The sequence below is a fragment of the Carettochelys insculpta genome, chromosome 1, assembly GCF_033958435.1.
Source record: "Carettochelys insculpta isolate YL-2023 chromosome 1, ASM3395843v1, whole genome shotgun sequence".
In the NCBI taxonomy this organism is placed as follows: Eukaryota; Metazoa; Chordata; order Testudines; family Carettochelyidae; genus Carettochelys; species Carettochelys insculpta.
In genome coordinates, this window is record NC_134137.1 from 3,574,845 (window position 1) to 3,587,861 (window position 13,017).

The window sequence follows — 13,017 nt, forward strand, 5'->3', positions numbered from 1 at the left end:
AGTTATTGGCCAAGATTGCACACTTCTGTAACCAAGACATTCTGACTGTTACTTGTCTAACAAACTCACCCTTAAGAACTCCCAGTTTTCATTCTCATTTTAATTTCCAAAGGTTCTGCCTAAGTTAGTTATCATATGCCTTTGCTTCAACTGTGGGGAATTAGCCCTTTTTCAAGAATTAAGTGTCTACAACTGTTAGTGGTTTGCACATGTTATCTGTTCATTGGAAAGTAATCTGTTTCCTTCTTTATTTGCCTCTCCTCTATCATAAGACCCATTCTTTGTCTCTTCTTTAAGTTAAGCAATCCCAGACTTTTCAGACCACACCTGTCAGCATCCCCCATTTGCACAGACTATCTTGGAAAACCCATTTCTGTCTGTTGCATATGGGTGAAAAAAACTGAGCACAAGTGCAGGTTATTCTCCAGACCATTCCTTTTGGACACAAACATTGTCTTTGCATTGACCCTTGTTGCAAATGAAAAGGTCTTTCCAGTGAGCTTCTATCAGAGGTACCCAGATATTGCCCCGAAGCTGTGTTCCCACATGCACAATTCTCAGCAAAGCTTTTGGTTATTTTCCAGTCTAAGATTTTGAGTCAGTGGGTGAGGGGTAGGAAAGCAGAGGGAGGGATAGCTGAGTGTTTGAGCATTGGCCTGCCAAACCCCTGGCTGTGAGCTCAATCTTTGAGGGGGACATTAGGGGGTCTGGGACAAATAGACCAAAAAAATCTGTCAGGGATTGTGCTTGGGCCTGGTGTGAGTGCAGCGAACTGGATTTGATGATCTGAAAAGGTTCCTTCTAGTTCAACGAAGAGGGATCGCTCAGTACTTTTTTATGGAGAATGTCATTTTCAGTGTGTGAAAAGCAACCTCTCTACTTCATCCATGAGAAGAGCCTCCAGTAATGCATGTCATTTCTCATATTAACATTGTCTTTTCTTCCAGGAACTTCTACTGTGGTGATCACACTAGACCCTAACCACGTACAAGAAGTCCAGAGAACGTACGGTATTTGCTAAAGACACCATTCTGCATCAGAGTTGAAAAACTTCTCCTCTACTCCATGTCAGATTTCAACACAACCGACTTCACAAACCCCTCTACCTTCATCCTGCTGGGTCTTCCTGGTCTGGAGGAAGCTCATGTTTGGGTCTCCATCCCCTTCTGTGCCATGTACTCCATAGCCATCTGGGGGAACTTCACAATCCTCTTTATTGTGAAGAGGGAGTCAGTCCTCCATAGGCCCATGTACTATTTCCTCTGCATGTTGGCCATCAGCGACCTGGTCCTGTCCACCACCATCCTTCCCAAAACATTGAGTATTTTCTGGTTCAGATCCCAGGAGATTGATTTTGGTGCCTGCCTCACCCAGATGTACTTCATTCACTGCTTCTCAGTGATGGAGTCTGGGATCTTTGTGGCCATGGCTTTGGATCGCTACGTGGCCATCTGTGATCCCCTGAGACATTCCACCATCCTGACAAACTCCACAGTGGCCAAGATTGGGCTGGCTGTGGTGCTGCGCAGTGTTATGCTTATACTGCCCACTCCCTTCCTGTTGAGGCAGATTCTATATTGCAGAAGCAATGTCTTTGCCCACACACATTGTGACCACACAGCTATGATGAAGCTGGCCTGCACAGACATCCGTATCACTAGTTATTATGGCCTCTCAGTGGCACTCTTGGTGACTGGTCTGGTTGTGTTTTTCATTGCTGTGTCCTATATCCAGATTATCAGGGCCATCTTCAGCCTCCCCACTAAGGATGCCTGTCACAAGACTTTTGGGACCTGCAGCTCCCACATCTGTGCTGTCTTAGTTTTTTACATCCCAGGTTTCTTCTCCTTCCTTATACATTGGTTTGGCCATAATATTGCTCTGCATTTTCATGTTCTCTTGGCCGACATGTACCTCATGGTTCCCCCGATCCTAAACCCCATCATCTATGGGGTGAAAACCAAACAGATCTGGGACAGGCTGTTCTGGCTCTTTACTCATAAAGGGACCTTAACATTTTCTCCTGGTCATCATATTTTCAGAAAGAGGTCTGTGAAGTGTTGTTTGGTGTCATGGTGCTCAGCTGTCTTAGCTGAATCTTTTACTGCACAGTCAAAAAGAAATAAAACACAACCCTCACCTTATTGTGCTGTGTCAGCTTGACAAATTGAGCAATCATTCTCTATACACCTAATTGGTCTGCCACCTTTCTAATTTCTGACCCCTGAAACTCCAGGCCTTGCCATACCTATTTTGAGAAGTATCTGCCACTAATTTGCCCCTTCTCCTTAAAACACTGCCCTGTCACTTCTCTCTTCCCCTCATGCTGTCACTCACTGGGTCATTTCCGTGTCTTTTCCTCCCTCCAATAGTTGCTGCAAAGAGTCATTTCACACGTAATTGGTGATGGGCATGGGAACTTCACTCAGGATTCCAAGAGATGCTTGGGCTCCTAAGAACTTTAGTTTTGGTGGATAATGTGGCAGGTAGCTGACAGGAGCACAGCACCCAATTCCAAAGCAAATTAAGTGAGCATTAGCCCTTGTATTAGCATTTGTATTTGTCCAAATATTAATCCTATTACTAATAATTCCTAACTAGTATTAGCTCTGAGACTAACATGTTCTGACATCAAAACAAAAAAGCAGTCAAGTAGCACTTTTAAGACTAACAAAATAACTTTGTTAGTCTTTAAAGTGCTACTTGACTGCTTTTTTGTTTTGATACTATATAGACGAACACGGCTCCTTCTCTGTTAATGTTCTGACATCGTGTTGCAAGCGAGAGAAGGGACACTGGTTACTTTTAAAATTGTAATCTATATTCTTACCTTTTTACTAACTCTGTGGAAAGAGATTTCTGAATCTATCTCAGGTCAGTGAGGAGTGCTGTGTAAAGTGGGTCAAGGTGGAGGGGAGATACATTCTTCATCTATTTCAGAACACCAGCACAGTAGTACTACATAAGAAGAATGGTCCATCTAGCCTAGCATCCCATCTTCCAGTAGAGTACAGACCAATGCCAATTGTTTCAGGGGGAATGGACTGAGCACTGCAAATATCAAGTGATTCATCCCTGTTGCCCGCTCCCAGCTTCTGGCAAATAGAGGCTAGGGGCATCATCCTGCCACTATGCCTAACAGCCATCGATTGACCTGTCCTCCACGAGCTTAATTAGCTCTTATTGGATCCTTGATGTAGTTCTTGCTTTCTCAACAGCCTCTTGCAAAGCATTCCACAGCTTAACTGTGACTAAATACATTCTCTTTTTGCCTTTAAATCTCATCATCATCATCATCATCATCATCATCATCATCATCAATAACCGTGGTCTCAGCACCCGTTGGTGGCTTAGTTTCTGCAAACTAGCTCTGCACCAGTCTACTATATCATCTACCCATTCTCTGTGGAGTCTGCCTCTCCTATTCGAGCCATCCATTATGCCAAATATCAGGGTCTTGATTTTTCGTTCATCGTTCATTCTGCAAATATGCCCAAATAGTTGTAGCTTCCATTTTATAATGTTCTGCAGCAAGAGCATGCCAGAGTCTCATTCATTATCGGAATTAATCAGACAAATTGCTCCACCGGCTAAGAACGGCCACGGACCACCACACACAGACTCGAGAATGGGCTATCAATCTGTCAATCGTTTCCGTGTCTGGGCCGGGTGAGGTTTCCCTTTAAATCTGCTGCCTGTTAATTTAATTGTGTGACCCCTCATTCTTGCATTTTGTGAAGGACTAAATAACACTTCCTCCTTTATTTTCTCCACCCTCCTCATGACTTTATAGGCCACTCTTATATCCCCTTTTTGTCCTCTGTTTCAAGCTGCAAAGTCCTGTGTTTTTTAGCCTCTCTTCACATGGAAGGTTTTTTCCATATCCCCAGCTGTTTGTTTTTTGTTTTTCAATCACCCTTCTTTGTATCTGTTCAAATATCTTCTGTATATGAAGAGCTGATCCCTGAAGTTATAGGCCCCTAATCCAGAGTTCAGTAGAAGTACACTGGTTGAAACTATAGTAAAAAATGGAATTTTCTTCAACGTTCATTGTCGACGCAGGGCGCTATTCCCATCTTCTGATGGGAATAGCGATTTCGACGTCTCGCTGCTTAACATCTATTTGAATGTCTAAATAGCACATGGCGTGTGTAGACGCAAAATGTGCTATTTCGACGTTGTGCCAGCTACTTCGAAGTAGCCGGCTAGTGTGGACATAGCCGAAATGTATTTCCTCTGTTTATTGCTTTGTTGCCTAAAATCCCTATCTGTTTCCACTGTTGTCCACAGAATTGATGTCCAGCTAACCTGAATTTAATACCCAACTTTCTGAATACTAGCATAACATTATTACTTTACTAATCATCTAGGCTATCCCTGTTCTCGTAATATTTATTAAAAATCAACTTCACTGAGGGCAAAGATCTCCTTAGACAACTCTTTTATGGCTCTTTGGTTGTGAAATATCTAGGGGTTGTGATTTTAAAATATTGATCCCCAGTAGGTGCTGTCGACCAACCTCCATAGTCACTGGTGGACAAGATAGAAGGGTATACGATTGATGTACATCATCCTGCTTTTTTCCAAATACAGCACAGAAAGATTTGTGGAATATTTTTGCCTTTTCTGCAATACCATATTAGCATCTCCATCTAGAAAAAGAATTTTTTTTCTGCTCTTGGTGTTTCTTTTTATTCTAATATACTTGTGAAATTATTTATTAAGACCATGCAGACCCTTATGCCCACCACTGTTATATAATCACAGCACATCTTGTACAAAGTATGCCTTGTGAGGTGTGTGTGGAAAAGTTATTCTAGGCATAATATGTTTATCCTATTTGTATGCAGGTACCATTTTTATATCTGAAGATCTGAACATTGACTATGTACTTACATGTCAAACATGTATGTTGCTGTATCCCAAGGTATTTACACAGCACATGGAATGTGTTCCTAGGGAGGTGGTGGATTCTCCATCCCTCGAGGTTTTTAAGTCCTGACTTGACAAGGCCCTGGCTGGGATGACTTAGTTCAGGTTGATCCTGCTTGAAGCAGGGTGCTGGACTAGATGACCTCCTGATGTCCCATCTAGCCCTAGGATTCTATGATTCATTGTGAAGTTGAATGGTCTGTCAATGAACACAAAACTCACAATGGGCCATGCATGAGGCTTATCCCTGCTTGATTGGACTTCCTGCATTCATTCTATGTAGATTCTGGGTAATGGTAACGCTATGCCTCAGGGCAACATTCTAAGCAAGGGACAGATGATCTTCCAATTAAATGGAGGCAAACTAAACCTTAACTAATAAGTTTATGCCACCACTGATTTAAGGTAGGCAGCCCTATCATGGAAATTGTACAGCAGCAAAGACCAGCGAAGTTCCAGAGATAGATCCCAGTGTGAGCTTAAGTCCCCCAAGGGATAGAGAGGAGCCTAGTACAATAGAATCTGACCACATTACTACCATGCATGAATGTTTTGGGCAGGACCAAGCCTATGACTCACTATGGCTACGTCTACACGTGAACGCTACATCGAAATAGCCTATTTCGATGTAGCGACATTGGAAATAGGCTATTTCGATGAATAACGTCTACACGTCCTCCAGGGCTGGCAACGTCGACGTTCACGTTGACATTGGGCAGCACCACATCGAAATAGGCACTGCGAGGGAATGTCTACACACCAAAGTACCACACATCGAAATAAGGGTGCCAGGAACAGCTGCAGACAGGATCACAGGGCGGACTAGCGCTTCCGGGGCAACAGCTAGCTGCTCCCTTAAAGGGCCCCTCCCAGACACATGCAGCCTGCACAGCACGCGGTCTGTAGAGCCATAGGCACGCACACCTCGAGCGACGCAGGCATGGACCCCCAGCAGCAGCAGCAGCAGCAGCAGCAGCCAGAAGTCCACACAGCCCCCTTTGGAGAAGCAGCGCTCGCCCTGCTCCATGCCATGCAGGAGGCAGCTGAACGCCTCCTTGCCACAGAGGAGGAGCTGCCCACAGGGGAGGAGGACGCAACCCCCAACCCTGCAGCACCCCGCCCCCCACCCCCCACCGCACACGCCGCCGGCTGTGGAGCTACCCCATGAGCACCGACTGGTGTGGGCCCCGAGCCGTGGCCCTTGTCCCCCCACCCCTCTGCTGCAGGTTCCCCATCCCTGTCCCCGGGAGATGCTGCAGTGATGGGGTTCAGGGGTCCCCCTGCACTGCACCCCGTCTGCTGGCAGGAGTGATTCTCACTCAGCAGGTACAACAGGAGGTTTGTTAGGCAACAGATGCCCAGTTTCTCACAGAAGCGACAGTACAGCAGTCAGAGACAGTCCTTCCAAGCCGTCCTGGGGAGAAGACCCCGAGGGGTACCCCTCTGGGGTGTAGCTTTCCCCCTCCTCAGGCTGGCTGCCTTCTAGCTCTCTCTTCCCCTAGCTTCTAACTGCCGCCCCCGATTCAAACCCAGCTCGGCTCCTCCCTCCTCTTTGTTCAGGGCAGAGGTGTAACCTGCCAGTTGTAGCCCCAGGATCATCCTTAGCCACTGGGAGCTATTCTGCTTGTTTCTCATATGTAGCCTGAGACTCGCATTTGCACTCCCCTCACTCCATCACATGCTGCTGCTGCTGCTGCTGCTGCTGCTGGGTGTCCCACCCCCTCCCCCGGGGGGACCCTAGAGGTTCCGCTCCCCCCAGCCCCGGGGATGTGGCATGGCACTGTCGTGATGGTGGGGGGGCAGGGACTGATGCACTCTTCTGAGGGACATGCCACTGTTGTCCTTGGGGCCATGGACATCTGGGCATGTGGAGGGCCCTGGTCATATCTATTACCCCCGCCCCTCAACCCCGGGGGTGTGCACCGGGGGGGTACACACCTGACGGTCCACTCCCACGGTCAGGGGACACCCGGGGGGCGGACACCCGGATGGAGCTCCTGGATGGCAGGACGATCTGGAGGCCGGTGTCGCTGGAGGAGGACTCCCCCTCCTCCTCCTCCACCTCCGGTGCCCCGGGCGTGGGCTCCTGGGGGGGCCCCCGGGGTGCGGGGCTTGCATCCGGGGCGAACTCCGCCTCCGGGTCCTGCTGGGGCTCGTCGGCCGAGGTATCAAGCATGGCCAGAGGGGAGGAGGTGCACCGGGGGCCCAGGATGTCCCTGAGCTCCCTGTAAAAGAGGCAAGTGACGGGGCCAGCCCCAGATCAGCTGGCCGCATCCTGGGCCCAGGTGTAACCCTGCCACAGCTCCTTCACTTTACTTTGGACATGATCCGGAGTGCGGGCAGGGTGACCCCGGGTGGCCAGGCCCTTGGCCAGCCGAGCGAACGCATCCGCGTTCCGCCTCTTGCTCCCCATTACCTGGAGCACCTCCTCCTCACTCCAGAGCCCCAGCAGGTCCCGAAGCTCGGCCTCCGTCCAGAAGGGGCCCCGCTGCCGCTTCCCCGCCTGGCTTCTGGGCTGGGAGCCCTGGATCCCCTTGGGGGGAGGGGCCCTGGGGGCGCTTGGGGGGCTGGCGGGTGGCCATTGCAGCGGTGGGGTGTGTGTGGGGGTGCTGAGGGACCTGCAGGCTGGCCGCGTGTCTGGGCTGCCGCCTGCACGTTCTCTCAGGTTCCTGCACAGGAAGGCAGGGGGCTGGGAGCTTTAAGGGGCCGCTCCACACAGCCACCATCAAGCTCAGGGGCTGGAGAGAGTGTCTCTCAACCCCTCAGCTGATGGCCGCCAAGGAGGACCCCTCTATTTCGATGTTGTGGGACGCGCAACAACTACACGTTCCCTACTTCGACGTTGAACGTTGAAGTAGGGCGCTATTCCCATCCCCCATGGGGTTAGCGACTTCGACATCTCGCCGCCTAACGTCGATGTTAACTTCGAAATAGCGCCCAACACGTATAGCCATGACGGGCGCTATTTCGAAGTTGACGCTGCTACTTCGAAGTAGGCGGCACGTGTAGACGCGGCTTATATGTAAATATGAGGAAGGTGATAGTAGAGGTTTGTGGGTGGGGAAGTTAACGTATGAAATCCTCAGGGATTGAAAGGGGCTGTGACTCAGATCTAGACCCCTTCTCTGTATGATTTGACACTGCTGATGATGAGATACCCAACACTGCAGTCTGGCATGATGCTCTAAAATAGTCTGACTCCTTCCTGGAGGGATACAACCAATTAGTGATGATGGAAAACTGCATCTCCAGTAGTAGAATGCTGTTTGGTGGGGTCCCAAAAATTGTCTCTCTCTGGGGCTTTTCTACATCTTCATGCAGCCACTATGGTAACTGACCTGACAACGTGGACTCAAACACCAGCCATATGCAAGCAATACCAGGCATCTCGTATTTTTCAAGCATGACCACATCAGTGTCACCAGGATGGTCCAACTCTTGGATGGAACAGCCTCTTGCAGAGGTGAGCTTTACCCCTGCCATTGGGAGTTCCATTGTGCCAGGAAGTGCAGTTACTGACCATGAGCTTTATCCTTGCTCTTTGGGGCCTGTGAATCTCCAGACCACTGAATACTTTGAAGATAAGGGCGAAAAGTGCACAGCTGCTCCAGGAGCTCAATGAGCTCAGTCACTTAACGAGGAGAAGAGCATAAAGTGACCTGATTGAATTCCATGAGCATTTACGATGGGGAACAGAACACTCATAACAGCAGGTTGCAAAGGTCTAACTAGTGTTGGTGGTGGGACACTGAACTCAGACAAACTGAGCCCGGGCAGGAGGTGGAAACACAAATGGTAACTGGCCATGAGAGCAGCTGAGCAAGGATCATGGGGTGTCTCTGTCACTGGCAACACTTCCATCAAGATGAGAAGGTTTTTTTTTATGTTTTTTCTCAGTGCTCCACTGTAGTTCAAAGAGGAATTAGTCCCAGGCACTCCTAAGGCCTACATGTTCTAGGTTGTCAGAGCAGATGGCCACAGTCTGCTTTCCTGGTCGTATAATCTACAGTCCAGTGCAAGAATAATGAGTGTGCGTGAGCCTCATTTGTCAAAGTTAGACTCGAGACTCACAATTTGTCAGACCACTCTGTCTATTAGCAAAGCTGTTCTGCTAATACATTCAGAAAAATGTGAGCCCCCCACCTAGGGCTCAGGTCTCTCAATTTATACAGACAAAAGAAAGCAAGTTAATAAACAAAGAAAAAGAAAACAGACGCACACCCACCCCACATAGCCCCTGAGACTAATCACGTATCTTCATGTCCATATCACCTTCAGCAATGTCCTATTTATGACTCTCTGGTTACCTTAATTAATTACCGTCTAACACCTACTGCTCTGGTTCCTGCTTTCCCAGGCACACCTGGCTCCATCCAAACCCACCCTACATTCCTACACAGCATCAATAGAACTTCTCCTTCTTGAGCTCAGAAGCAACATTGTATCAGTGTGTGATTTTTACAATGTAACTCTTATACTTCCACACATTGTAGGTCCCTATCACATCCTGGGTGCCACGTTTCAACTCTGGGGTGGGTAAAAGGAATACGGAGCATTCAAGGCTCATGCTGTTTGCTACTCAGTGCTAGTGAGACCAAATGCACCAGACACCTCTTAATGCACCCCTGCTTCTCTCTGGAAAATATCGTCTGTGTCTTTCAGGGCATGAAACAAACTGTGGTGTGTGTGGTGCTTTGTATCTGTAATTCCAGGTGCACTTAAATTGGCTGAACTCAAGTGTGTGATTGCTGAATGGAATGCGTGCAACCTCCTTCACTTTGGGACTCTTTCTCTTTCTGCATGTGTGAAGGGCCCAGCACAAGGAGCCCTGAGCCAGAGCAGGGCCTCTGGAGGCTTCCACGGTACAAGTAATGACCATAAATAATCAACACAGTAATCCATCCATGTCAGGGCAGGTCAGTCCCTGCTTGCCAGTTACAGGGGCTAGTAGCTTGAATACAGGTGAACACGAAACCTCTGCTGGGCTCACACAGGAGAATTTGTTCAGTCTTATTCCAGTGCTTAAGAACGCAGTTGCTCTGCACTCCCCATCAGCAAAGGAACAGGCAGGGAGTTGTACTCCGAGAATCCAAGCCACCTCCAGCTGGGGCAGTGCTGGACAGTCTGACTCAGCCTGGGACATCACATTTCAATTCCGCATGAGACAGACTGGGAGGAAATGAACCAAGATGGAGAGAACAAATCCTGTGCAAACCCTAATGCAGTCTCTATCCTGCCTATACAGTCACTTCTTTTCCAGGGTAGCTGGGTGTGGGAGGGCGGGGGGCGGGGGTGAGGCCTCTGTTCCCAGGACAGGCCCCCAGCTACCCTCCAGTCACAGAAAAATTCAGTTGGTGCTGCTTTTACTATGTCTGTTTTCCCAAAGTGACTGCAGTGACTGTGATGCATTGGCACGTCTCTGAGTGGCTGCAGAAATGGAGTCCCACAGTTCACACCTTACAGGAGCTGGGCGCTCACAAACTCCAGCTCGTTCTCAAAACCTCAGATTAACCTTCAGGGGATGGTGGAGGCTCAGTCTCCCTCTCCCAGCCTTTTCTCTGCATGCCACCTAGAATCACTGTCCATTTCCCTCCTGGCATGACAGGGAGACAAAGTTTCATTTAACTATGGGGTTGAGTGCATAGTGATTTTCCTTTGCTCAGTGGTTTGAAACCCTTTACATCTGGGGTGGCCAAATCGCAGCTATTGAGGCAAATGCGGCTCTTCGATCAATGAAATGCAGCTCCTGGTCAGAGCCGCATGTCGGGACTGCTCACCACCACCCTGTGCACAAGCCCCACCGCCTGGAGGGAAAAACTCATGCTGGTGGTGGTGTGGCAGTCATGGAGTACTATAGGTAAGCTGCAGTGTCTAGTGCCTCGCGACTGAAGGCACCCAGCACTATACAGCACAGCACACATGGGCACAAATCACTGTAGAGTGAAAGTCGCCCAACTTAAGTCATTGTCACCCAGGTGAAAGTCACTAAATTTAACTTATGTTGCCTGAGTGAGGAGCACTGTGTAGTGATCGCTACCCGGCTAGTGCCTCCTGCCTCCTACAGTGGCGACGGCTGTGGCTGATATGTCCCAGGCATCACGGCACCTTGGGTTAGAGCAGGGGCCTGGGGGTGCCTGGCTCTGGGGGAGGTGGGAGGACATTGGGTTAGATCAGGGGCCTGGGGGTGCCTGGCTCTGGGGGAGGTGGGAGGACATTGGGTTAGATCAGGGGCCTGGGGGTGCCTGGCTCTGGGGGAGGTGGGAGGACATTGGGTTAGATCAGGGGCCTGGGGGTGCCTGGCTCTGGGGGAGGTGGGAGGACATTGGGTTAGATCAGGGGCCAGGGGGTGCCTGGCTCTGGGGGAGGTGGGAGGACATTGGGTTAGATCAGGGGCCTGGGGGTGCCTGGCTCTGGGGGAGGTGGGAGGACATTGGGTTAGATCAGGGGCCTGGGGGTGCCTGGCTCTGGGGGAGGTGGGAGGACATTGGGTTAGATCAGGGGCCTGGGGGTGCCTGGCTCTGGGGGAGGTGGGAGGACATTGGGTTAGATCAGGGGCCTGGGGGTGCCTGGCTCTGGGGGAGGTGGGAGGACATTGGGTTAGATCAGGGGCCTGGGGGTGCCTGGCTCTGGGGGAGGTGGGAGGACATTGGGTTAGATCAGGGGCCTGGGGGTGCCTGGCTCTGGGGGAGGTGGGAGGACATTGGGTTAGATCAGGGGCCTGGAGGTGCCTGGCTCTGGGGGAGGTGTGAGGACATTGGGTTAGATCAGGGGCCTGGGGGGTGTCTGGCTCTGGGGGAGGTGGGAGGACATTGGGTTAGATCAGGGGCCTGGGGGTGCCTGGCTCTGGGGGAGGTGGGAGGATATTGGGTTAGATCAGGGGCCTGGGTGTGCCTGGCTCTGGGGGAGGTGGGAGGACATTGGGTTAGATCAGGGAGGCTGGGGATGCCTGGCTCTGGAGGAGAGGAGGGGGATTGGGTTAGACCGGGGGTCTAGGAATGCCTTGGCTCTGGGGGGAGGGAAGGGCATTGAGTCATGTATTATATACTTGTCTCATTTGCTCACGTGCTCTCTTGATATGTAATAACCATCTACAGTGATACATATATATATATATATATATATAGAGAGAGAGAGAGAGAGAGAGAGAGAGAGAGAGAGAGAGAGCGCTTTTTGTTTGTTTGTTTGTTTGTTTGTTTGTTTGTTTTTCACACCGGTAGGTGCCGGTATGCTGTACTGGCACATTTTTTCAGTGCCCCTCATCCTGGGATCCTATGGCTGGGGCTGCTGGTGGGGCTCAGCACCTCAGACAGGCCTCAGCCCTGGTGCTGCAGGTCCCCCTGCCCCAGGCTAGGAGGTGAGTACTGGCACCTCTTTTTTCACAGAAAAGCTCTGGATGTCTAGCTATGTAAAAATAAATAGATAACATGAGGCTCTTTATGCTCTAGCCACTGCTATTTTGGCTCAGTATTAACTGGTGGGACACCCTTGATTTAAATGAATGGTGCTGCACACTGTGAGGACAGCTATGATGAGAGAAACTGATATCTGTGCCCAAAACGACTGTCCCATGTCCCTATAGGAAACTGTCTTGTCTTCCCTCAGTCATCTATCCCCAGGTCTGTCTGCTGACTGTTGACTCATCCATCTGGGACATTCACAGTTGGCAGACACTGTGGTGATTTTGCCTAATCTTTTATTAATCAGTTATAACTGTTAAATATGCACTAATACACAGGGCTGCCAATTCCTCTCTGACCCAGCCCAGCACCCACGAGTTCCTATCTCCCTTTGGGAAGATCCTTTAATTACTGGTTCTTTCTCAGGCAGGATAAAGGAAACAGAAGCACAAAGCTGGAAACAGAGAGATTGGGTAGAATGGGTCCAGCCTGCATCCTGTTTAGATTGAGATGTTGGTTGTACCGTAGAGGCCAAGCAAACTCCACTGGGAGGTTACAGATCTATTTATATTACGAACAGTGCACACAACTGAGCTGGCTGTTAGCGTGGGTTGCTGCTGCACATGCTGAGGTGAGAGAGCCATGGCACACGGTTCCCAGAGGGGGATTCTCAGGGAAGACGCTTCCT

At 49.9% G+C, this 13,017-nt stretch overlaps 1 protein-coding gene across 1 annotated transcript; it reads left to right on the top strand.

Moving 5' to 3' along the window:
* Positions 1-1,065: 1,065 nt before the first annotated feature.
* LOC142007431 (olfactory receptor 52K1-like) lies at positions 1,066-4,312 on the top strand. The gene is made up of 2 exons (XM_074984073.1): positions 1,066-2,048; positions 4,291-4,312. Exons 1-2 carry the CDS (start codon positions 1,066-1,068, stop codon positions 4,310-4,312), a joined length of 1,005 nt encoding a protein of 334 aa, XP_074840174.1.
* Positions 4,313-13,017: the final 8,705 nt, after the last annotated feature.

Bases quoted from the DNA above. Each gene is read 5' to 3' on its own strand.
- LOC142007431 (XM_074984073.1), top strand. From the start codon at position 1,066: ATGTCAGATTTCAACACAACCGACTTCACAAACCCCTCTACCTTCATC. The intron at 2,049-4,290 runs GTCTGTGAAGTG...TGTTGTCCACAG, and splicing joins CATCATATTTTCAGAAAGAG to AATTGATGTCCAGCTAACCT.